Source organism: Archocentrus centrarchus, chromosome 12 (genome assembly GCF_007364275.1).
Source record: "Archocentrus centrarchus isolate MPI-CPG fArcCen1 chromosome 12, fArcCen1, whole genome shotgun sequence".
NCBI lineage: Eukaryota > Metazoa > Chordata > Actinopteri > Cichliformes > Cichlidae > Archocentrus > Archocentrus centrarchus.
In genome coordinates, this window is record NC_044357.1 from 22,251,811 (window position 1) to 22,278,844 (window position 27,034).

A 27,034-nucleotide genomic window follows, 5' to 3' on the forward strand; every position below is an offset into this window, starting at 1 on the left:
TGAAAGTTATCAAAGCTGGAAACAAACAACGTTACTAATAGAAATAGTAACTATTTCTATTATCCTGCTTTTTACCTCTGCTCCACTGTACTTAACCATTTATTACCATTTATGTTAAAGCTTTGTTATTTTGCAGATAACATCCTTGATCTAGATGGATGAGCTAGAAAACCATCCGCCCACCCCGCAGTTGTCATAAAGTAGGAAACTGTCCATTTCTTGTACTGGGCAGTAAACAGGACTGTTACTGCTGTGAAGGCAGGTGTTTGAACCTGGGAAACACTTACCTCTCTAAACAAACAGAAGTGGAACATAACACTCTGAATATGACACAGTGTAACAAAACAAAAAAACAAAAATTATTTATTAGACTTTCCCAAGAGTCTGTTGTGTAACACTCAGGAGATCAAAAAAAAAAAAAATCAAACTAGCACATTTAAAAGAGATAAACCAACATGATTGTCACCACATTCCCAAAACGGCTGTGCACAAAGACTGGACTGAGTCGGGTGTATGAATATATATATTCAATATAAAAAACACATCAGAGATAAAAACGTGATTGTCTCTGGTTGCAAGCAGCTAATAAAGAAACACAGATCCATCGAAAAAGTCATCTGAGCGCCTCGCTCGTGATACACTTTTTAATGAAATCCGTGACATGACTTACATGCTGGTCTAACACAGAAATGCTGCAGCTGCACAGCTTCCCCATCTCATCCAAGAGCACTGCACTCACCAAAGACTTAAAAAAGGGCTTTTTTTTTTTTTTTTGGTAATTATTACTTCCATGTCGTGCAATTATGAGATACAGATGCCGCATTCATGAAATCCATCTGTAGCTCCTAATTCTGACTTAGCGCCTCTATTTTCTCTTCAGTGAACGCAGTGCTCTTCTAAAGCAGAAAAAAAGAACAAAGGAAGGATGTTTCCAGTTTAAATCCACAGCATGTATTTTGTTAGTGTGCAGTAACTGTACTGAAACCTCTGTTTGGTTCATTTTACAACAGCAAAAAAAAAACAAACCCCAAAACAAACAAAACAAGTGCTTTTAGGGAGAGGTTTTTCTCTCTCGAGCTGAAATTAGAGCTGCAAGGCACTTGAGAATAAGCTGCTTCCCAGACTTCCCAGCTCACACAGCAGTGTGCCGCAGACACGGGCGTCCACTTTGGAATGTGTCGTTCAGCAGGGGAGGTGCGATTAGAGGACGATTAACACCTATCTGACAGCAGAGTGCAGAACATGGACCGACACACACCTGATTTCTATTGTAGGAGCGTGTCTGAAGCGTGTGATGTCGCACACAAAAAAAAAACAAAAAAAACAGTGAAATAACCGAGGTACAGTCCACAGAACTGTAACTGTGGTTTGGGTGTTTGCTCGCTTCAGGTTCAGCCTCCCATGTAGTCACCATCACACTGAAAAACACAACTGCATGCTGCAGTAATACCAGGTATTAGTCGTATTTTTTTACAGGGTTTTAATTTGACATTTGTTATATTTTTATTGTGCACAAAAAACAGGTGAGCACCTGCTTCACACATACTGAGAAATCCAAACCGTTAAATAGGTTAAAATGATCTGATTGATGCTAGATGGCAACTCTGTTGTTTCACTTTAATTTTGTTCAAAAATTGACAACCTCAAAGACATTTCTGATAAGATTTCTTGAGCTTATCGCAGCTGTCACTGGAAGAGGCAGGCAAACCCAATCAATCACAGGGCAAACGCAGACAGACAACTGCTAATTACCCCAGCATGCAGTTAGACTGTGGGAGGAAGCCGGAGCTCTCTGAGAGAACCCGTGTCCACCTGAAGGTCCCACCTGACCAGGAGGTTCAAACCGGGGACCTTCATACTGCAGTCATGACCAAACGTTCTGGCAGTGACACAAATTTTGTGCTTCACACACTTTGCTGCTCCAGTTTTTTTTTTTTTTTTAAACCTGTTTCTATGATGTCGTGAAGAACAATCATCTGAACTTCATAAATTTTAAAAGTCAGTATTTACACCATTTACCCTCCTCCTCCTTAACTGCTGCAGTTCTCTGTGGCCAAATCCTGACTCCTCTAAGAAAGTCCTTCCACTCATCCACCAGAACTTTGGTGGTAATCTGTGCATTTCCCAACATGGAGGAGCACCACGGCACAAACTAAGAGGGTCAGAAAGGATCAAATTAATCTTTGGGATCCATGGCCAAGAAACTCCCCATAACATAATCCAATCAAGAATCTAAGGTCAGAGGGTGGACCTCTGATAAGGCAGGAATGGATCTCCATCCATCAGGCCAGAGAACTGCAGACGCTATGATTAATGATTAGCACTGCAAATACTGACTCTTTGCATAAAATTGCCAATCCAATCATCTCATAAGCGCAATTATGAGATGATTGTTCTTCACTATATCACAGACACGTGAAAGAAAAAAAAAAACAGTAAAACCTGAAGCGGCAAAGTGTAAGAAACACAAAATTTGTGCCACTGCCAAAACTTTTGCCCATGACTGTCCTTCACTTAAGTTTAACTTCATATTTTTCCCCAGGTGGGGTTGTTCACACCTCACCTGCAGAGGATCTATGCAGCGCAGTTTGAAAACCACTGGGTTTAGTCACTCCTTAAACTTAGAAGTGAACCTGCACAACTTAAAAAAGGCTTTAGCAGCGCTTCTATAGTTTTATATGCATTTGCCTTTATGAATTCTTATCCACATAGTGAGCAAGAAATGTGAGATCTCCAGCTGTTTGAAATGGTTTAACACGGCGTGCTGTGTTAGCAGCTTTCTGGGCTTCTTATCTTTCTTTACTCTGTGATGGCGACACACGGCAGGCACAAACTGAGGCTCGGAGCAAAGGCGGAAAATAAAATATGAATCACAGACACCAACAGAATATTTACACTGAAACATCGGCTGTGCACACAGTGTCTGTAATGGCGAGTGGCAAAGGTGAGCCAGAGTTCACTCTGTGTGTGTGTGTGTGTGTGTGTGTGTGTGTGTCTCACCTGGATACACACACACTTTCTGCACAATAAGAGACGAGAATTTGAAAAGTCTGAAACTGACAACGCAACAAAGAGTTCAGAGAGTTTTGACAGTGATGATGTCACTTCCTGCTTTCCCAGCCTTACAGCTCAGTGTCTTTGTATTTCTGAGGGTTGTAGTATCCTCTCTTGGTCTGGTCGGCCAGCTGGCGGCGGTACTCGGCCTCATCGTCCTCGTGTCCTCTCGACTCAGAGTACGGTGGCCTGGAGGGAGTCTGGGGCTCGGGGATGGAGCTTGAACTGGACACACACACACGCGCATGCACACAGCGCAGATCACAAACTTGCATCTTAATAAAAATAGAACATTTTTTATGATGTCAGAGATGAGACTCTGCTCTCACCCTATTGGCTGAGGACGGTTGAGGTTGGGTTTTGGCAGTTTCACTGGAACAGCATAGAGATCTGGATGCTTCTGGGCGATTTCCAACTGCATAAAGAAAAGGACAGACCCAGATATGTCAGAACTAATACAAAAGAAATAAAGTGAAAAAAAAAAGATATCCTACTCTACCCAGAGAGGCCTTCTCTATCTTTGCTTCCTTGAAGGATTTTTAAGTCTACTCTGAAACACTGAAACACATGTACATTAAACCGGGTGCCTCTTTTTCCTTTCCAGTGCCCCTTTGTCAGAGTAAGCAGGTGGATGACAGACGCTGCAGTCCAAAGTCCAGCTACTGAGATATGAAACTTTTCGGCTAGTAGTTCTTTGGGAATCACATTGTTGGTTTTTTATTATTCCTGTCAAAAAAAATAACAGATAGCAATCTTTGGTATTTTTTGTAGAAAGACTCAAGAAAGGGGAACAAATGTAACAAATGCTGATTGTAACAAAGTGCCTAAAGACACAATTTAAAATTGGTTCTTTGTTGCCTATTATGTGCAAACAAAACATTGGTTCATCCCTTGAGTTTGGTCCTTTTTTTATGCTTGAATCACTCACAGGTCAGTATTTTGTGTCCACAAACCAGATGAGGTGAGGTCTTTTTAGATACAGCCACAGCAGGACTGTTTTAGGACAGATTTGAAAAACTGTGGAGCTATCCTTTAAATGTTTAAAATTTAAACTTCAGCATCTTTCAGCTGTTTCTGAGGAGAAGGTAACTTTGAATGCTGCTTTCAACTGTCAAAACTCCTCGCTGTGTCTGTTCTAGCTCTCAAGTTTCCAGCTGTACCATGAAGAATAACAACATTACTGACTCGAGCGCTTTCTGCCTCCTGTAGCTCCAGGAGCCTCTGAGCTCTTGCCAGGTGGTCCATCTTTTCAAAGGCTTTAATCTGGAAGAAAATAAAACTTAAATTAAAATTTTGATTTAAAGAAACAAAAAAAAAGACAGCATAGATACCACACATCCACTCACATGGCGTAACTCACAAGGAAGTGATGGTCAGATGAAACATTTACAGACAAGATTACTGTCTGTAAATAGATAATGAGCTAATTTAATGGGCACATTTGTGATGTACGATGGGCTGTGGTGGGTTTGAAGGGGAGGGCAGCAAACATAAGTGGTAAATGTGTAGTTACCTGGTCACCCATTTTCTATTTCATATTAGACGCAGAGAAAGTAAAAAAGGAGGAAAAGGGAATAAGTATGATACAATAACAAATCTTCTAAATCATGGGAAGAAAAAAAAAACAATATGTGGGATGAGCCTGAAAAATTTGACTTAAAAGGTCAGACTTTGTGTCCAAGATAACTGGCTTGTTGGTATAGAAATACAATTAAAATAACAACATTAATTTATTTAAATAAATTAATCTGTCTGACCTTCCCAAGGAAGGATTTGTTGGCGGGGTCCTCCTCTTCCTCGTCTTTCCCCGGGCTCTGATCTTCCGACGACTGGTTCAGACGGGTGATGGTGGGCTTCACGGCCACAGGGGGAGGAAGCGGCTTGTTTCCACCTGCTGCGTCGCTGCTGATGGTGCTGCTAGAGTACGACTCGTAGCTCCGTGTGGAGTCAGTCCGAGTCTGGGTGCGAACCTGAAATTGGAGGGGGAACAGTGTGTGATATTTTATTCAGCTGCTGGATGCTTTGTGGTTTTTCATGACTTTTGAATATCATAATCGGCTTATTAAGAGAAATTCTATTTCAGTCAGGGCCGTTTTAGATGGACAAAACTGTTTCTCTTATCTGGAGTCTCTTATACTTGCAGCTATAGCTCTGCTTGTGGGCCTCCCCGCCCTTTTATGCACCTATGTACAAAGCCACATAAAGTACAAGAGGAGTGTGGAGTGCTTGTGGGTTGCAAAGTGGCTTGCAGTGGAAGCACCAGAGGAAGCAACTTAAATAGAGGCTCCTGTATGACATTTCCCAAATGGATGTAAAGAAGGGCATCAGCAGAGCAATCTAAATCATGGACCCAGGACCCAGGCACTAAAGGAAGTCCGAAGACGACTGCTGTACCCCCAGAAATTCCCAGCTTGGTTTGAAGGGGTTCTGAGGGTACAGAAACTTTTGAGTTAGTGATTTACAAAGAACTGAAAGGTCTAAAGACTTAATTGAAATGCAGCTTTAGAGAAAGATTTACCGACCACAGGATAGTGGTTTGATAGTCTCATTTGATGGGAGGAAAAAGAGGGGGAGGTTCTCACCTTTGGGGGTTCGGGGACAAAAGAAGGGGGAGGGCTGGGATCTCTGTTCAGCACCTCTCTTCTCATACGACCACGGGGTTCAGGGTGAGGCCTCTACACAAACACACAGCAAACAGAGAGGGGCCACAGGGGTTGGATTAGGCATTTTAACAATGATGATGGGTTAACAATGGTGGGAAAAAAAGAGGGGTGCGTTTTAAAAAGCTGCATCTCCTCCTGCAAACAGAGCATCTATCAGCGGACACGCCCACCTCGTCAGGCAGTACGGGCTCTGATGATCGACTGATGGCCGACACAGGCTGAGGCTCGTCCAACGTCTCGTCCAGCTCATTGTCTGTGTACGCACCACCCTCATCCGCTGTGTCTTCATAGTCGCTGGTCATCCGGCTGTCCATGCTGAGGTAGTCTGCGCTCATTGCCGACAGGTAGGACATGCGGTCATCGTGGAGATCCAGGTCCTCCTCTGAACCATCCACCTGAGGAGAAGATGGCACAGCAAAAGTGAGGGCCATAGGAAACAGTCGAATTCATAAAAAAATCCCCTTTGAGCTCTGCAGAAGTGGAGTGAGACTCACCTTGCCCTCGCACACCCACACAGCTTTGTCCTGCTGCTCCTGAATCGAATCTTTCACGCTGCCATACCACGCGTCGTTGGCCGAGTTCAAGTCGATGGCATCTAAAAGTGGACAAGCAAAAACAATAAATAATTATTAAATAACAATCCATGAGTTAGACTGAGAACCATCAATGTGTCAAACAAGCAGTTGTGAGATTAACAAGTCATGAGCAGAGCAGGTGAGGCGTTTATTTCAGATGTCTTCTGTTTGTTGTGATTTGGTGCCATATAAATAAAATTGAACTGAACTGAATTATCAGGAAAACCAATAAGCAATACTCATTTCCGTTAGTCTATGTCACAGAATTTTAAATTGGTGCAGTTTTGAGCTGTTTTTGAGGCTTCCTGGATTCAAATAGTTTTTGTTTGTGCTGCTCGTTGGAATAGTTCTGAATTTGATCATGAGCTTTCTGCTAACAACGATTTAGACCCCTTGAATATTCCTATTGGTGGACCATCAGTAGTGAAAGTTTGCCATTGGTGGACCACTGTCAGAGAACATCGTGTTTTCACAAAATCTGTTTAAAATCTTGATGAAGGCTTCTGTGGTCAAACACACTGGAGTGGTTTAAGTTAACATTTTAAATTTTACTTACAGGTCTCATTTCCTACCACTCTAAGACAGTTTTAGTCTCACAGTGTTCCCAGATTCTCTATTTGAAGCTTCATCCCAAAATACCACACAGATCATTTTTTCCACTATGCCTGCATACTCCTGTTTTGAAGCTCTGTTTCTAATGGTCTCTTTCATCATCTGTGGCTTTAAATCAAACTGGAAGTGCTGCTGCACCTGCCCAGGAAGCGGTCCGTGACTGACTCATCCAGTAGCCTACACTGCTGAAACCTGAATGAGACACTCCATGATTTCTAAGGACCTTAATAGCAACTACGGACGAATCCTCAGCAGTTGTTTTTAGCATATGTGAATGTAGAGATTGTTCAACATCATCAAGGTTACCAAAGATGTAAAACTAACCTGTGAAAAGGTGCGAACAGGTCTTCTTCAGCCTGACGGCCTGCTCGTACAGTTTGCGTGCGCTGCGGTTGGATCCGGGTATGAGGCGATTCCTCATGGTCTTCACACCTTGCTTGCTGTCGGGGTTCAGGAAAATGACGATGGGGTACCACTGGGTGTAGTTCAGGGTGTCCACAGCTTTGGGCGTCACATCCAGCAGAGCGTGACGGTCCTGCAGAGGAAGAAAAAGAAAAAAAAAAAAGCAGGAGGAGGTTAAAATGCTGGATGATGTAATATAATTGCAGAAGGCTGTCTGTTCTTTGTCCATCTCAACAAAAACTTATTTGAGCTACTTTAACTTTGACAGGTGAATTTTTGGGGCTCACTTTTAGCCATCATCGCTTGAGCTGAGCTAAACAGCAAGTTTGAGCATTTAGGGAGAGGTGAAAGTGCACTGCTGTAAAAGAAAGGAGGACACTTAATTTATAACACGTTTATAACAAAAAAAAAAAAAAAAAAAAAAAAGCTTCATGAAGGGAAAAAAAACCACCAAAAAAGTAAATGTACCAACAAACAGTTGGGTGTAACAGCTGCTCAGAACAGGCACAGCACTCGTTTTCATACAACAGATTTTTTCCTCATGACTACACTGTACCTGTTCAATGATTTGCCGGATAGTGTTCAGTCTCACCACTCCAGAGGACTTCTCACTTCCTGCATCCTTGGGCTCCGTTTCTGAAATAAGAAAAATCAACCACAAACAACAATAAAGAAAATCTGCCACTTTTGTTGGTGCTAACTTATTCACGGTGATACTTACTGGCAACGACAAACTGCTCAGGAAGTTCGTTGGCCAGTTTTTCATTCACTACATCAGAAATGGGCCCAAATATCACCACTGGTCTCCTGAAACCAGCTGAACAAAATAAATATCATTAATTCACGAGTTCTGGCACAAAAAGGACACCAACAAACTATTTCAGGTGAAACTACGAGGCAGAGAGTAGATGAGTTTTCTTGGGTACCTTCACGTAACACAACTCTCTCGTAGGCAGGGAAGCGTGTAACTGGAACGTTGCTCAGGTCCTCTCGACTCTTACGCAAGTCTTTCTTCTTTGCTGCTCTTTGACCTCTCAGCCTCCAGAAATCTCCTCTGTCATTGCCCGATGCAGCCCGAGCGGCATTCTGGACATTAGCCATTTGCTCTGCTCTGTTAGAGAAAGCAAAATACATATATTGCCTTTTCCTGATGAGTTAGAGATTTCTACCAGCTTCTGCCAAGTAGTGAACCCTTGAAACCTGCATTCTTTCTGATGGTCGGCGGGGGCAGAGATGCTAGCTTCATAATGAATTCACATAGTATAGAAAATTATGATAAGATGACCATGCTGCTCATTTGACAGTGGAGACCCCAGGTGGGGTAACCTCCAGCACCCCACTCAGTCATTCTCAGAGGGTTGGGTACTCTGAATTGCTGTTCGGTGCATAAGCGGAAACATCAGCCAGGGCCCGTACCCCAATCTGAAGGCGCAGGGAAGCAACCCTTTGGTCGGCTGGGGAAAACCCCAACATACAGGCAGCAAGTATGTAAGTATACCCACTCCTGTCTGCTGCCCCTCTCTAACAGCTACTCCAGATTGGAACAGAGTGCAGCCCCTGTCCAGGAGACTGAGTCCAAGCGTTGAGGTGAGCCCAACTTTATCTAGCCATATCTCTCAATCTCATGCTCCTTCCTCACCACAGAGGTAACGTTCATATCCCACAAGTTACTTTCAGCAGACGGTTTTCAGACTGCCAGGGCCTCCACCCTTGATTGCTGCCCAACACACCTCGCACCCAACCCCTACAGTGCCTCCTGATCAGCCCACAGAGGAAGGGCCTGTGTTGCCTCTTTGGGTTATGCCAGATTGGGCCTCATGGGCTAAGGCCCAGCCACCAGGCACTATCCTTCAAGGTACCTTCCTAGGCCTGATGCCAGTTTGGGGCTACAGTAACCCGGTCCCGGGCAGGATGAACTGGTCTCTCGGCCATTTCATCATAGGGTTTTTGTGAATCACTCTTCATCTGACACCTCCCCTCCGTGACTCCCCACCTTAATGCGGTGGAGACGTTTGAGTGCCCAGATGATCCCAAGGGCTATGTTGTCAGGGCTTTGTAATTGGCAGGGTCTCTAAGGTCAATTGCATTCATTTCATTTGGGACTCAAAAATTGTGATTACAATTCAATTAATTGTGCAGCCCTATCTCACAGTATTTTCGTATTAATTTAAAAATGTTTTAATTTTGGCCTAGGGGCTGCAGGATGAACTGACAAGCTTCCCAACTTCCACATATCTGCTCCAATTCCGGACAGTTCAAAGTTTTCTGCCCTGCCTATTAAAAGACTTCCACAGCAGTTTACAGTGATACTTAAAATGTTTTAAAAAAGGACAAAACTAAATGTTGATGTCTTTCTTTACCGTACAGTCTATGGATCCAGTGCAGCTGCTTAATGGAGCCCATTTCCATGGCTACTAATGACCTTTTGATCATTAAATAAAGGACGTTCTAAAAGTACTCTGAAGCCAAAGGAAAACAAGAGAAAGGAAATTGTTTTGGAAGTGCCACGACTACAGATGTAGATGAAAAAAAAATGTTTAAACCCTGACTATGAAAATTCATATCATTGCATACCTGCTCTTGTTGGGGATGATTCCCTTTTCTAGCAGCTGGTTGTTTTTGTCAGTACGGATTGCCAGCCAGTTGCCCAGCTTCCCATCATAGAGTGTGTCCGTCACTTTGAAGATCTCCCCTCTTGAGAAAGGAAGGCTCTGTGGAGCCTCCTTCTCATACTCAAAGTGGGTTCTAATGAAGAAGGAGTCGCCTCTGCCAGATGCTAAAATGTCCTTATACACTGGCAAAAACAAAAGAAGATAGAAGCTAAAAAACACACCTCAAAACATTATTTGGTGTTCCACATGGCTCGATCACAAGCCTCCTGTTTTTCCTCATTCATTTACATTGAGCTTCTGACATTAATAAAATTAAAAAACTATCAATAAATGTGTTATTTTTTAAATACAGGAAATGGAAAAACAAGTAAGCAAAAGTGTCAGAAATGCAACCTGAGTGCTACCAGCTATTAAAACTCTGAATAACAGAGACATTCAGTCCTCTGAACAGGTGTCCTGAAACAAAGCCCTGCGCAAAAACTCAAACTCTGCTGTCCGAAAGCTTGACCTGATCTGTTTTTAGGGCTGTTATCTATCCAGTCCAGTACCTTCAGGCTTGCTCTGAGCAAGAATGGTAACTTCATCTCCTTTAGGGATCTCCAGGAGGTACAAGACAGCATCTTCACGTACCATGCCTCTGAAGTCTGTGTTGTTTACCTGAAACAGACAATAGGAAATGAAACTAGAAGACTCACTATATTACAAAACATTATTAGATGACCAACAAGTTAAATACAAATTCTCTGAAATAAAACACCAGAACACAGCATTGTAGCAAATATCGAGCTAATCCCTTCTGGTTTTAGCCCACCTTAAACTACTGAACTTTGGGGAAATTAAAAACAAAAAACAAACTTACAAGATAAAAACCAAATTATTTATAACTGTGTTTTTAACTACGATTCAACTCAATTTACATCAATTCTATCTTTGCGTTTCAGCCAGTTTTGGAGACATGAACATAAGCTGTTCTCAAATATGAACTTTGGACAATTCCCAGGATAATTAGATCGGAATATTTTCCAATGTTTGTCTTTCTCACATATAGTACACAGCAGGAAATTTCCAACTACGGAAAGGCTCACTACTGGAAATAGTTTGTGTTTGTGTAGGTGAGAGAGCTGCATGGATCAAGTGAGTGGTAGCCAGTGACGTGCAGTCAGGGGAGGCAGGTGAGGCACGGCCTCACCTGTCATCGTGGAAATATAAAATTAAAAAATAAATTAAATGGTTATATTCATTCAGTGATTTGTATTTTAAAGTTCTTTTCCATTTAACTACACCATTTTTAGATTAGTTTTTTCAAAATCGCTGAATTTTCGCATTTGCCGGTCAAATACTAAGAGACGAACGGTGAGGCACCAGCCCGGCGAGCCGCACCACGGATTGCGCAATCCGTGGTGCGGCTCAGTATAGTCATTGCCAATGACTACTAACTGTGCTGGCATGCTATGCAGTGAGACCGGATTACTTTCCCTTTGCATGTGGCTATTAAAATGTTCTAACACTTTTACTATATGAACTAAATTTCTATATTTTAGCTGGTGTATATAATGCACAGTTTTTTTTTTTGTTTTTTTCATTAACAACTGTATGTGTGTGTAATGCATTCTTGTGTTGAGCGATCATGAAACTGCTGCGAAGAGACACTAGGTGAGGCACGCAGTTCTCGTGCCTCATGGTAGGGGGCGCTGGTGATCCCAGGGACTCTACGACTCCTCTGCGGCAAGCTACCATAAACAGTTAGCAAGGCCAGTTAGTTTTTCCTGTTGCTTGGCCTTATGTTCAACATGGAAGATTACATAACTCAACTGAAAGAATTTTCTAAACTGGACTTTCAATCGAAGCAGAAGATAATAATTAAAGGAAGACCAACACCGGAGCTAAATGGTTTGCTTCAGACTATGTTAATGTTAAACAAAACAACTGTTGCCAATCAAATGGTGAATAAGCTATATGTTTGTAAATCTGATGTGATGACGTCAGTGCCTCACCAGTCACGACCCTCACCGCACGTCACTGGTGGTAGCATACATGACGCCCACTCTAGCTAATGCACGGGATGTTTACTTCTGCACACTGGACCAATCTGACATCACATGGACTTTATACTAGGGAGTATGCTGCTTTCATTTTCATGTGTGCAGGTTTTGAATGTGGAACTAAAAGAAGCCTTACCTTCATGATCTGATCTCCTGTCTGGAGTCCCTCCTGCTCAGCGGCACTGTCCTCTTGAACACCAGCAACAAAGATGCCGACATCATTTCCTCCTGCCAGCCGCAGACCCACGCTGTCACCTTTCTGGAAACGCACCATCACTGTGTTCGGCCTGCATTACAGAAACAAGAGTTCATAGAAGGAGAAATTCAAATACAATGCTCCAAACCCTGACTTCTCTTTGAAACCTGACATTTTATCCCAATGAATCCCAATAAATACATTAAAAAGGCCCATCTTAGCTTCAGTTTTTTAAAGCTTTCAGTAAGTCCCATTATTTGCCAAATACTGACCCATATACTTCCAGGTCTTCTGAGCCAGGCTTTAGCGGCACCTTAGGGGGAGCATGAACCTTTGGGGCCACAGTGACTGCTGGTGCTGTAGAAACAGAACAATTTACAGTCAGCGATCAGTTAACTTGTATAATCTGGTGTTTTGTTACAGTCTTGTATATTCAGAGGTAGAAACATGTTTACCTGGTGGCGTTTCTGAGCGTGGCTCCTCCCTCTCTGCCTGCAAAGGGGCCTTATCTTCAGCATCTCTGTCAGCACCTCTGAATGGAGTCGGCAAGGCGCCCATTTTTGCCAGCCTGCTAGGAGGGTCCTCTCTGGTAATATCCCGAATTGAAAGTTTAAAATAAGCATTTGACACATTTACACATGTTGATATTACATTTCAAACCTTTAAAAAACACCAGATTAATCCAGCACAGTTCTCTCATACTGAAAGGAATCAGAATTATAACACTGTGGCCATTCTGATATTTGATGTGACGGACAGGCTGAGCTTCATGAAGCATAAAATCACCATAATCCTGCATTATCCTGATTTTTTTTTTTTGTGGTGTATTTAGTGCATTGATAATAAAACCACTGGAGATGCCTGAATAAAGCCACACGTTTCTTTTGTGGTATCGGATAACTTAATTTAAGAAAATCATAGCTGAGAGAATGAGTTCTCTTACAGTCATTTTAAGATGTTTTCTGTTGTTTTAGACCAGGCAGATAAATAATTAGTTTTGAGGCATAATAATAATTCCTTCATATGAGAAATTTGAGGATACAATGAGTCGGCAAATCAACACAGATCCCGCTCTTCAAGGCCTAAACTTTGTGTGTTGGACTCATAGATCTGAATAAAAATCAGGTTTGTTGGAAAGCTTGGGAATCTCAAGTTTCCTCCCCCAATTCAGTTTATTTTGCACAAACCTTTGTTCCCCCAAACCTTTAGAGCAGAGCTGTGTAGTACAAAGTTCACATGAACTGTGGAGCCACAAAAACCTCTAACTCACTCAGGACCACGAATGTTAAAAAGGAGACCTTTATTTCCTCATCAATTTATATTTGGCAGTATGGCTCTGTTCTTGGACCTTCCCACCCTTTCATGTGCACGCACACAGTGGAAAGCCTGAGGCGGGAAAGGCATCAGTTGCAAGACCAACCAATCCAGAACAGAGCAGGCATGAGTGACAGATACGATATAATTAAGCATGAGAAGGAGGCGCTCGGGTGGAAGAGGGTTGTAAAACAGCTTGCAGATGCAGCAACTGTAAGAAGGGCTAAAGCAAATTAAACAGCACTCTCTACATGAAACTGAAAAACAGGATGCGCAGGAGGATATCAGTTGAACCATCAGTTTATGTGAGCTGGCACTGAGATCAGCTGATATGGTAGGAATGTGCCTAAGCTCGACTGTGGACTGGCTGAACAAACGCTGGGCTCAATTTAGTGGAAATCGGGCCGACATAGTAGAAGAGTGGTTAAGGTGAATACTGCATGGACATAAATATTTTTGAAAAGTTACAAAAACAGCAACAAAATAGTCACAGTTTGTATTATGTTCCTCATAGTTTGCATTACGTTCCTCATATTTCCCCTCACTCCCAGCGATGGCTGCCCCGCCCTGAGCTGGGCCTGCCAGAAGTCTCTTCCTGTTGAATTTCCTTCCCACCATCACCAAGTGCTTGCTCATAAGATCTGATTGTTAGGCTTCTTTTTCTATTATCAAAGGGTCTATATGAATAAAACTGAATTGCATTTTCTGCCACATATCAGGGTCCAGGTCGCACTGGAAGCAGTCTAAGCAGATTCCCAAACCTCCCTGTCCCCAGCCACCTCCTCCTGCTCTTATTGGAGGATACCAAGGAGTTCCCAAACAAGCAGAGAGACAGTCTCAGCATGTCCTGGGTCTGCCCTGGGGTCTCTCCTGATAAGACATGCCCAGAACACCTCACCTACATGCCATCCAGGTCAGTCTCTGAGCCCCTAACCATATCGCTATGGCTGAGAGGAAGCTCATTAAAAGCTTTTACAGGTTGAAATAAACCAGATTTGCCCTTTAATGACAGTGTACCTGGGCTTGTCTCGAAGTCTTTCATTGGAGGAATGGGAGGAGAGGTCAGAGTGATGGGCCCGCCTGTCATCCTGTGGAGAATAGGAGCGGTACGACTCGATCTCAGAGATATCTGCAACACACAAGCATGATGAAAAATATCACAACCTCTCTGAAACCACACAAGAGTCAAGCAGCTATAGGGGGGGTGTCTCTGCTCACATAATAAAGCCTATAAACCCATCTGAGAGTAAAACTCTGAATCTCTCCTTGATGCATCTGTGTTTTGTAAATTACATAATGCGGCCTTTGCATGGTTCAAATGGCCTGTGGGTCACGAAAGCAGCAAAAACACGCGGCTGCCGGACAAATGAAGGTCAGAGTACTGTTCACAGATGAGTAACCATACCAATTAGATATGCATTACCAGTTACTATGATGAAGAGCACTAGAACTCAGCAGGATGTTTAAACTTTAGCACTGGGGGGTGCAGGCTAAATTGCATTTCTGTTATACTGCAAGGCAGGAGGGATAACGCATAGTACTACCATTACTAAGTGAAATTATACGCGTGCACTTAAGGTGATTTGAACCTGTCAGACCTGAAAATCCTAATTTTTTTCAGTCACTTAGTCCCTATTGTTCTCAAATAGTGTTACAAAGCGGGACGCTGGACGGCAGAAACCAGAAGGCTGCAGCGGCACGAACCTTAACATAATGAAATTCTGTCATATCCAGTAGCAGGATTATGATAGGGGATTAGATCACACCGCTAGAGGCGAATGAGCACTTTCACACATGCACACACACACACACACACCCACCCTCCCACACACACACACCCCCCAAACCAGTCAAAGTGGGTCACAAGTCTTCGTGCTATTCCCCCCTCCTCCCTGCAAACATTTGGTCAGTGCACAATCCACTCACACCACTTATCTCCATCGTTCCTGACCAATAACAGCATGCTATCTGGTCATGTGACAATAAAAACAGGTATAAAGGGGTGAGCAATCAGAGGGTGGAGGGATGGCGATGAATTGGTAAACATGGTTACCTCGTAGTGGTTTGTGGAATACGTGTATGTGAAATAATATTTAAATAAAACTAAACGTTGATGTAAGTAAAGCCTTTATTTTAAGAATTAAGAACAAATTTGATTGACAGGTACAGAAACATTAATGGCAATATGAATTCCACAATTGATTCATTAGAAGTTCATAATGCAATGAGGTTTTTTATATATAAAATGATGAAGATGGTGATGATCATGGAGATGATGATGGCCACTCGCCAGGTGTGCCTTTACACGGGATAGGACCTGCTGGTTTTCAGTTTCGAGTTTCTCTCACCGTCGAGCTCCGAGTCGCTGTCGACCATCGGCGGGACTCGGACCAGGATCTTCTGTCTGTCTCGCTGCACCACCAGCTGCAGCCTCCCGCGGGACTTCTCGATCAGCTTCCCGGCATCGCTGAGAGACAGGTTTTCTGTCACCGTGCCGTTAATCTGACCGAGAGACAGAGAGAGGGGGGGATTAGGTGACGGTCAGACGCTTCTCACTGCACAAAATACAACACAAACAATGCATGCAATTTTTTACAGTTTTTTACTATTTTGTACACTTAAAGAGGAATTAGTATGCTTTTCCTTATGTTATATACATGTATCTCCTATTACAAATGCAGATGTTTATGTTACACATGGTTAAAGGTTCAGATAATGAGGTCAAAGACCTATCCTGCACATTTCCAGCTCCAGATTTTTGTTCTTAGACTTAGACCAGAGTAGCTGTGTGTGCTCAAAATAATCCTTATTTATCTTATGCTGTAAAGATAAGAAAAGTCAAAAGAGGCAGAGACAAAGTTTGGGAAATTCCTGTTACAAAAGCCAAAAAAAAATAAAAATTTAAAAGTGAAAACAGGCTAAATAAAGAAGAATACATCAATAAACAGAATAGCCCAATAAGGTAAAAACATAAAAAAAAGGCTTCACTTAAACAGAAAAAAGTAAAATAAAGGGAGCTTAATGAGCAAAACTGAAATACAATAGAACACAGTGTAAAAGAATCTAAATGAATCAAGTCAAAAACTAAGTAAAATACAACAAAAAACTATTCACAAATACAATAAAGTGGCCCAATGGAGTAAAACAGCAGCCTCTCAGTTCATCCTTTCAGCTCCCTCCCCTTTAATTTAAGCCAACTTTCTTCTGACTGACTGCCCTTCACACCAACATGTAAACAGCAGGTGGGTGGGGCTTCAGTGCCCTCGATATCCCCACTCAGTGATATCACACAGAACAAATAACTAGAAAAAAAAACTGTCTGAAACTGAGCTCTTAGAGAACTGTGAAGCCTGAGCGTTTAGCTCACTGGGATTACTTGCACATACACAGACCTCGTTATCTGCCTCCCTGTCTGTGTGACATCTTGTTCTTGCAGGTGGAAAGTAAAAAGATGGCAGCCATATTAACAGCACGATTCTGCAGTAATATAACCAAGCAACTGAAACGATGTGCAACCATATTACCAGAGTACAGGGTTACTTGATATCTGCAAACCTATTACCAGAAGGAAACAGCGCTCTGGGACACGTTGAATGCATGACATAGAAGTGTAACTCTTCCAGTTTTACATGCAAAAATAATTATTGCTCTCTCTTATTTGGTTGCAATTCTAACAGCACTTAAAAATAGCGATACAAATGGGAATGTGGACGCTCTCGTTGGTCATGAAGGTTTAAAGAGAAAAAAAAGATAACCGAGTAATAGATAAGAAAAATAACCATTCTCCACCCTACCTTCAGTATAATGTCCCCTTCCTGCAGGTTTCCATCCCTGCTGGCCAGTCCTGTGCTGGTCATCTCTTTGATGAAGAGCTGGCTGCCCAGACGAAGGCCATACTCTGCAACAAAATAAATCATACACACACTTTATATATTATCAAAAAAAAAAAAAACCCCAAAAGACACACACATTTTACCTGACTTGACACTGACAGTCTAGATAACCTGGCATGACCGAACAAACCGAAAAATTCATCAGGTCTCCTTTCGATCTCTGAGGGGAGTTATTAACGGTCCCTGACCAAAATGCCTCAGGACACATCTGTATAAATGATGCACTAAAATTCTACTGATACCAAAGTTTAAAATAAGAATTTGCCCGTATGCATTATGATCATCACACACACTCCAAGCGCCAAGTGCCTCAATTTAAAAATAAAACCAGTGCCAAACTTATGAATGCTACATGTCATCTTATCTGCTGATATGCTGTCATCATTTTATTTAGAAATTGGCAACAAAACTCTAGTCGGGGCCACGTAAAGAAGATTATTTCCATCTGCATTGAGGGACCCCGTGTATACAAAGTAAGCTAGAGCAGGGACAGGGGCAGCAGATCCCCCAGTACAGAACAGATATGACATTAAACCAAATACAGCATGAATAGGAGGAGCTGGGGCAAAGGTGGGTTTCAAAGAGGCTTGCAGATGTATAACTACTGTCGCAGCAACTTAAAACAGCCTTTATGAGATTTTCCAACTGGATGTGTAGAAGCATATCAGCTGAGGACGGGACCAGACAATCTGGTTTGAAAGTGGTTAACCTTGCTATGCTCAATTAATTTCAAACTTTCAACAAAAGAAAAAAATATATAAACTCTTTCAGATTTCCTGGTTCAGAAGCAGGTACAAGTTCACAACCCTCCACCCTACAATTAACAGTAAAATAGGATTTAACCTGAATTTTAGCAAAATACAGGTTTGCTTTACAGAATCAGCAAACTTGAATTTCTCTGCACATGTTATAATTTTGCTCCTTATTTTTTCCTCTGGCCATCCTCACGCCATCCACAGTGGCTCTAACCTTGTTCACTTAAGTTGAAGAGAACCAATCACATGTCTGGAAGTCTTTTGGCGTCTCACCTTCGTTGGGATGGTTTTTCAGCAGCAGCACATTCCTGGGTTTCTCCAGCGGCTCCAGGTCCCGGGCAGGGCGGGGCAGAGGGAGGGGCACGGCAGCAGGTGACGGGGAGCGGTCGAGGCGATCCCTGCTCCCACTTCGTTTTACCGGCTCATCATACTTGCGTGGGTCACTCGGGATGCGATCCCGTCCTCGTTCGTAGCTGTGATCTCGCCCGCGGCCTCGTCCTGGGCTGTCGCGCCTGTAGCGCAGATCGGGGCTGTTGCGATCCAGCGCTCGGTCGCTGCGGTAGCGTCTGTCTGGGCTGTGCTCCCGGTCGAGGGTTCGATCGCTGCGGTAGCGCCGGTCGGGACTGTAATCTCGGTCTAATGCACGGTCACTGCGGTACTTTCTATCTGGGCTGTAGTCACGATCAAGTGTGTTCTCGCTCCTGTAGCGGCGATCAGGGCTGTACTCTCTATCCAAAGTGCGGCCTCTGCTGCCATCTCGCCGGTACGGACGATCCGGGCTGAGGTCTCTCTCCGTGCTCCTGCCACGCTCACGCGTTTGGTAGCCGGAATCCATGTAGCCTCCTCCACCTCGCTCCCTCTCCAGGCTGTGATCTCGGCCTCCGGCACTCCTAGCGCTGTACACGCTACGGTGGTCCTGATCATAGTTGTAGTCATCATTGTAGTCGTTGCTGAAGACTCTGTCATCAGGTGAAGGCTGGCGGTTGAGCAAGTTGACTGGAACCTTTCTGGGCCTCTTGACTGTCTGAAGTTTAAGAAAAAAAATCACAGTGTTATAAAGACTAAAAGTCTTTTCTAGAACTTAACATTAAAAAATTAAATGATTTGATGCTTTACTTACAATTTTTGCTACTTTGCCACACTTCCTGAGGGTCTGGACAGCGAATGAGTGGATGGCCCCCTCCATGGGGATGGCGTTCACCTGCACTACCCGGTCATTTTCACTAAACAAAAACAAATACTAACATGAGCTAATTGTGCTAATCTCAAAGATGTTTGTAAAATTATCTTATCAAGCTGCTCAATGGGTTTTCTGTGTAGTTTTATTTTGGAGTAAAACCATAACATAATAATGGTACATACAACAACAATCCATCAGCTGGTCCTCCCTGCAGGACATCGGACACCACGATGGACGTCTCACCAGTGTCCTCATTTGGGTTGTCCCGCCCCCCCGACACCGCAATGCCAAAGCCCATCTTTGGATCCTGAAAAGAAAGAAAAGGTTTGTGAACTCACAAAAACATAAACTATAATTACTGAGACATTACAAAGACATTTCTAAAGAATGATTAAACTGTCTACAAGTGGGGGGGGGGGGGGGGGGGTCTAACAGCAAAACTCCTACAGAAGTATCTACACCTCACTATAATCTGTTTTTGTCTATAGGGTTATCACGATATTAGAATTTCAAACTCAAAACTGATACGTGACATCATTTTTAATACCACAGAGGTATAAATTTTTAGTATTGATTAGTATCTGAAAATCAATTTTTTTGACAACTGGTCTATTATTCAAAAAAGGACTGAATAAGAAAAGTATGAATTTAAGGAAACTGCATGAGCAAAAGAGCACCGGGATGGTGGACATGCCGGGTTGTCCCTTCATGTCAAAAAAAAAAAAAATGTGCCCACGGCACGAGGACCGTGGATGGACTCAGTGGAGGGACTCAGTGGAGGGACTCAGTGGAGGGACTCAGTGGAGGGACTCAGTGGAGGGACTCAGTGGATGGACTCAGTGGATGGACTCAGTGGATGGACTCAGTGGATGGACCGTGTATATGCCACATGACTTTGTTGCAGGCGGCCCGGGTTTGCCTCTGACCTGAGGACCTTTCCTGCGTGTCTTACCCATCTCTCTCTCTCTTCCCCCACTTTACTGTTGATCTTCATTGTTTCACAATCCAATAAAAAGGCAAAAATGTCTAAAAATATCCTTAAAAAAATATTGTGCCCATCAGGGAGCTTTTTACCAAATGAAAGAGAGAAAGAAAAACAAATAACACTTTAAGTGGGCTTCAGTTTACTGAAGAACAAAATGCACTTGTTTATCCAATTTCCTGAAACAACAGGAAAATGCTGTTTTAAAAATAGATTAGACAACTGCCTTAAAAAAGCAAGCCAAAGCCAACCAAGAGCCCATTTAAAACCAGGAAAAACCCGCATTTAATCCAAATGAGATGCTGTGGCATGATAAAACGAAACAGTTCTACTGGAAAAAGGGTCAAAAATTGTTCCTGGAAGTTTACATGTCATAAGCAGCTACAGGAAACGTCTGATGGAGGATGTTTCTGCTAAAGGAGGCTCCACGAATGACTAAATCCCAGGGTTCACTTCTTCTCCTCAGTCCTCTGTGTGGGAGCGTGCCCAATAAACACATGAAATGTACGTCTGCGTTATTAGTTTATCTGTATTTATTTTGGCAGTAATCCAGGTAACTGCAAAGAATTCAAACTTTTTTCTTGCAGCTGTAAATCATGAGGCCTCGCTTCACTGTCCCCCTGTGTTTTTAAGCATTTGTGTGCTTGTGCGAGATCCCATAATCCCCGTGGTGTGGTTCAGCTCACACTGCATTATCATGGCTGTATGTGTATTGTACATGCTGATTAAAGGGATTCTGGCTCCGACTGTGATTACAGCTCTGCGTACTGAAAGCGTGTAGGACTGTGCGGCAGTTCAGCACCTGTTTCGTGATTATGTAGCTTTCTGAAATAATACAGTGATGTTTCATAAGTCACAGCTGTCAGAATTTAAGCCAATCTACATGTGTGCACTTACAGAAAGTTTCATTTTAATACTCTCATTTTTAAAGTTAATTCTTAATTTTTCTGGGTTTCTGAGCGATTCTACCTGTCACTGCTCCAGTTTGCCATGATGAGATTAGGTCAGAGATTTGATGACCCTGTCTCTTTATCCCCTCCCTTCCATCTGTACTTAAAAAAAAAAAAAAAATCCACACAATTCACTGATTCTCTGTCTCTAGCAGATGGCCATGGAGGCAGAGGGAGGGTAAGAGTAAAACCAGAGAGGAAAAACAGGAGATACAACGCAGTAACACTCTCTGGCTCCAATATATTTATCTTTAAAAATCAAACAAACAAAAAAAAAAAAAAAAAAACCTTAAGATGTCTTTAAAATAAAATAAGTAAAAAATGTAATGATTGTTAAATCTTTTTATAAAGATCATTCCCGTCAGACGTCACGTAAACGTCGACCTCACCTGGCCCGAGGTTGCTTTCATCCTGACATTAAACTACATTTGACATTGTCTGATTTTTCCTCAGATTTCATGAGTCAGAGAATTTATTCTACTCAAAAAAACATGTATGTATGTAGTTTTTAAGATCAGACCAGGAATAATCCCCAGGCTGAAAGAAGAAGAAAGCCTGCTGCTGATTTGCATTACTGTTTCCACTGGTGGTCGATGCAAGAAGGGAGATCTGATTTAAAAAAACAAAACTCTGTAGAGCCACAAAGTTGTTTAAAAATCATGAAATCCAAACAGGATTCCAGCTGTACTCTGAAGTTTAATCTAATCATTCGAATAAATGCAATTTTATTAGCTGGCACCAACTGGAAAAAAAGAAGTTAAACTTGTCTCAACTTTTCAGAGCAATCATCATCCAAAAATAAAGCAATGGATGCAGAATTCAGTTCAGGAACACTTGACACCATATTCAAACTGTACACATGTGAATCCTGCCTTAAGACTTAAAATTTTGCTCTAGGAGCATGAAAACCGAGAGGGAGGCAGCTATAACCAGTAACCGCCTGCCTGGTTCCACCTCCATGAAATCCAGGTGCTAAACTGGACCCCCGGACTGTGTGTGTAACTTCTGCAACTGTGCAGATACTGCAGTAACACACTGCCAAATCAGTCTGCGCTCCAGTTTGACCAATGATATTCAGATATTTTATTTATAAATCACTTGGTACTAATTAGCAAGTACATGCATCTTGTGTGACGCATGCATGATATCTGAGGATCTAGCTTTCTGGTCAGGCTGCAAATTGCCTGGCATTAGATGATAACATCACTCCTCTAAATTTGGTCCCTTACGCTTCCCTAAGTGACCTACGGGTGATATCACCGTATAATATGGTTCATCCACAGGCAGCATAAGAAATTTCTGCAAGCTACTTAAATATGGAAATGTGGCTTAATATTGCATATCGCATAATAAAACCTGTGTTTTAATCCCTAACAGACAAAGTACGGGTTCTACCAAATAAATGGGATATTGTTAAATTAATACAATCACTCGTTTTAAGTTTCAAGTTCAAAAATGGCAAACAAACCCTTACAGACCTCTCTACTCCTTAAATGAGGTGAGAAATGTTCTGAGAGACAGTTTAGTGAAACGGCGGAAGGGGCTAAAAAGTAGACGCACAAAGCGGAGTGTGACAGCTGGCTGTGGTGGGGCTGAGATTGGGGGGGGGGGGGGGGGGGGGGGGGGTCTACAGCAGAGGACCTTTTCTGCCCTAAATCTGCTTTTCTGGCTTAAGTGAGCCGCAGCCCGAGACAATGAGCTCATCGTGATGATTAGCTAAGCTCAACTGGTTTCCTCTGCTCACACAGGCGCGCACGTGTGTAACATTAACAGCAGCATGATGGCATAACAAGTTTAAGACACACACATTTAGCGATGTGATAGCTGTGATAGTCGCTTCTGAGAAGGATCACAAATGTCACCCATCTTAAAGGTGACACTGAAGCATATCTTTATTTTTGGATACTGTTTACTGATTGGATTAAATGTTTTATGATTTCTGGATTAAATATATAACTTTAGGCTCAGCAAAACTGGACAACACAACATGAAAGTATGATTCCATCTATACTTTCAATTTTAGACTAAAATTGGCCAAAATGTTTATAAAATATATATTATCGTCCTTTTCTTTTTCTTATAAGGATTCCAGGTTTGCCCGTAAAAATGCTAATACTGCACTAATGTATTCTGATAAGTGGGTTAAGGTTTTAAGGCAGGACACACTCCCACAATAAATGTTAGGAGGGTCCTGCAATCAAAACAGAAACTTGTGTGAGCATAAGAAGCAGCAGCTGCTGCTGCTTCTACTCATATGATGGATGACAGTTAAAAAAATTTTTATTTTTTTTTCCCACTCTTCTATAAAGTTCTGTTTTGGTCCCAACTAACCCATATAAACAGAATCTGGTACCAGAGTTTTTGGTACCAGAAGCGTTCTGGTTTCAATCTGTGGTCTGAACTCAAAGAGCTGCCAATACAAAAGCAAAAAATTAGATTTAAGAAGAAAACTAACCTTTACTAATCTGGTATCTAAAAACAAAATCTCAAAACTATTTAATACACAATGGGCAGCAGATGAAACTGGCTACAGTGAAAGCCCTGAAATACTGGCCACTGACCCCTGAGGTCAAGTGATCGGGCAGGTTCCCAGACTGGGTCTTGACCAACTCTTAAACACTGACTATAGGCAGTGTAAAAGATTAACATAGCCTCTGAAAAGTGAAGCCAACTTGAAATGTGCCTTAAACCTGCATTCTTTTTAATGACCACAGGGGGCATACTTCTTTGGTTTCACATAAGTTTTCCGGTCACAGAAGTCTGTGGAAAACCAGCCCTCTGCTCCTTCCCAGTGTGACGCCTCCTGACGAGTTTATGGCCTCGATCACAAATTAAATGAATAAAACATTTAGTTAATTCTGTAAGTTATGGTCATTATTAGGGTCAGAATAAATGATAAAGCAGGGTATGCTCATTGGCTAATTGTAACTGTAATCACCAAGTCATCTAGAAGCCTCGAGCTGAGCGTTCCTCATTGTAATCTCTGTGCTTGCCTTGATAATCCTCCTCTGTGACTCTTAGAATGACCAAAACTTACAAATTGGACTTCATGCTGTATTCAGTGAGACTGGAAATTAGAAGCCGAGCCCATAAATTCATCAGGAAACTGTTTACTGGTCACAGAGCAAGAGAGCCGAGGTCCGTTTACCATAGACTTCTGCACAGGTCACCAGTAGGATGCCACCTGCTGGCCATTAAAAGAGTACAAATTTAAAGGCACTTAAGTGTTGGCCGTGGAAGCTGCATCCATCTTTTATACTGTCAGTGGGTTAGATTTTATATGTCTCCTTAGTTGCTAAAAGCTCCACGATCCATTACACTATAAAGTTACTTTCAGTTGGCTCAGGGTGAGTACCTTAAGCATAAGGATAAGCATAAACAAACATAACTCAGGTCGCCTTGATGCTTCGAAATATACCAGCTCTGCCTGACTTTATGCTTGATGATTTTTTACCCTGGCTCTCTTTCAGAGTACACTGACATCGTGTTCCCTTCACTACCAGTTCACTGCAAAGTATCACACTAATCAATTAAATGCATTTCCTGTGATCCACCAGGGTCAGTGGCTCTGGCTTATGGAAAACACGTACATGCTGTAAATGAGATGAGGTTGGGTTTGTGTGTCTGTGCGTGTGTGTGTTTTGGTGCAGATGGGCTCACCCTATGCAGGGTCACGGTGTACTGCTCCCACACGGTCTCCTCCATGACCGGGTTCTGAGGAGAGGAAAGAAAAGATTACCACGGGTGGGTTCATTTCACCGGACAGATTAATAATGTATTATGTGATGTAACGACAATGCCAGTTCATAGCCTGTGCTGCCTGTTGTTACACAACCACAAGAACAATGACAGGCCTCTGCTGGGCTGTTTAGAGCAAGCTGTGCGAAGAAACTTCTGGCTTTTGTTCATCAGAAATGGACTGAAACACTTGAGCATCAGTTTGCTGTCTTTAAAAAGCACTTCATCATACGGGCTGTACGAGGAAGCCACCAACAGGTTACACACTAAGAAATGGACGTGCTAAACACAGTTAATGAAAGAAGACAGGGTTCAAACTGAGAGGCAAAACAATAAAGTGAAACCTGTATTTTATTTTTTAAATCATGCTACCCTTCTTTATTTATAGCTGTTCAGTAACTAATTAATAACTCATCAGTCCAAACAAAGGTGCAAAGTTTGTCAGAAATATGCTCTTATTTTCAACCACATCAAAGTTGATTTCCAAAATACAAAAACATGGATCACACATCAATTTCTTTACAAAATAAAACACTCTCTGACAGAAGAGGCAAACTACTTAAGACATCCTTTCCCCTAAACTAGCCTGATTTTTTTCACCTGTTAGTGTCACTTTCCTGCAATTCTGAGTCCCTCCCTTCAAAATAAAACATGACCCGACCCATTAAAGAAACTCTCAGGTCACGCCGCCTGGCCGGAGAGCTGATCAAATTTAAGCCGCTATCAGAATCGCACTCACGAGCCCCTGCAGGATGCGTATGGTCTTGACCGCGTGGGCCCATTTCCTGTGCAGACTGAGGACCGTCTTCATCATTGGTGCTCTCCGTCTCTTTCCTCTTCGCGTCTCTCCCTGCTCACCGCCAGCGGTGCTCTGGCAGACTGATGTGCGCCACAGCCTCCTCCATGGCCACAGCTGCACAACCACCAGCAGCTCTCTCCCTGCATCTGCCCGCCCGCCTGCCTTTGACGTAAGAGGGATTCTGCTGGCCTACATTCAGCACAAATCCCACCGTCTGCAGAAAAGTGTAAACACACAGGCACACCAGCTCCTGTGCAAGCACGCGGCGATCCAACAACCTTAAGAGTTCACCCACAAACGCGGCAGCAGATCGCTCGACACATTTTGGCTTCGCCGCCCGCTCGCACATTCAGATATAATCAGGCGCTCCTCGAAGTTTCAGAGCTCATTCACACTTCACAGAGACAAACCCACACTGAACGCCTGAGGAGTTCGAATCGGAGTTAGCACAATGCTTGGGATTTTACATCATGGAAAGTGAAAAATCTCTGTGCTGCTGCCATTTCAGGCTCAAGCTTAGTGAAATGGGGGCATGACTCGAGCTGGCAGCACACCCATCATAACCCACTTTTTTGATCTTCTGGCCATCAAGGGAATACTCTTAGGACCAGTGGCAAAAGCAGAGAGACTGCACAGTGTGAATATTAAAGGTGAAAGAACACAGAGGGGGATTTTTTTTTGGTTTGGCTGCCCTTTGAAATTCCCATCTACAACTTCATCCTTAACCGTTTTCCTCAACCCAGGCTAAAGTGTGAAGAACCAGCCTCAGCAAAAGGGGAACAAGGGGGAGAAAAAGAGGCATTAAGATATCATTTAACATGTGTTTGCACCACAAAGGCCAGCAGACTGCCACGTGTGAAGGAGAGGAGACATATGAATGACTTAGAAATATAAGCGTGCTTCAGGCAAGGCCAAACCAGTTTAAATCAGAGTGTCTTCTTGTACTATGAGATATGAATGTGATGGCTGCTTTCAGGCGGGCCCGCTGGATAAGTCGTAGTCCCCCGAGTGCGAGCCATTACATAACAAAACACAAACATTTCCACTAATGAGGAGAGAGAATGAAATACTGGGTCACAGTCACAGGATGTGACTTGGAAAACAAATTATTTAGAGATGCAGCTCATCAAGAACCAGAAACAACATGTAGGTAAAACTCAGAAAACTCCATTTATATAAACAGATTTTGTGTGACACTGAAATTCAAAACACTGAACAGCTACCTTCCCCGGAGAGACCAAGTTATTTTAGTGACAAAGTAAATATT

General features: G+C 42.7%; 1 protein-coding gene across 2 annotated transcripts; it reads right to left on the reverse strand.

The window, feature by feature from the left end:
• Positions 1–337: 337 nt before the first annotated feature.
• On the reverse strand, positions 338–26,028 carry tjp2a (tight junction protein 2a (zona occludens 2)). 2 transcript variants are annotated; one of them, XM_030742314.1, is made up of 25 exons: positions 25,708–26,028; positions 24,891–24,944; positions 19,481–19,605; positions 19,239–19,341; positions 18,392–19,142; positions 17,265–17,368; positions 15,819–15,972; positions 14,488–14,599; positions 12,612–12,742; positions 12,429–12,513; positions 12,097–12,247; positions 10,467–10,575; positions 9,881–10,100; positions 8,233–8,417; positions 8,028–8,123; positions 7,863–7,942; positions 7,229–7,439; positions 6,212–6,312; positions 5,888–6,112; positions 5,637–5,729; positions 4,812–5,024; positions 4,568–4,582; positions 4,240–4,317; positions 3,384–3,469; positions 338–3,279 (listed from the first exon to the last, which is right to left on the reverse strand). In XM_030742314.1, the coding sequence occupies exons 1-25, from the start codon at positions 25,780–25,782 to the stop codon at positions 3,123–3,125; spliced, it is 3,714 nt and encodes a 1,237-aa protein (XP_030598174.1). In that variant the 5' UTR covers positions 25,783–26,028; the 3' UTR covers positions 338–3,122. The 2 variants fall into 2 exon arrangements, with proteins under 2 accessions (XP_030598174.1, XP_030598173.1); XM_030742313.1 differs by lacking the exons at positions 4,568–4,582; positions 25,708–26,028.
• Positions 26,029–27,034: the final 1,006 nt, after the last annotated feature.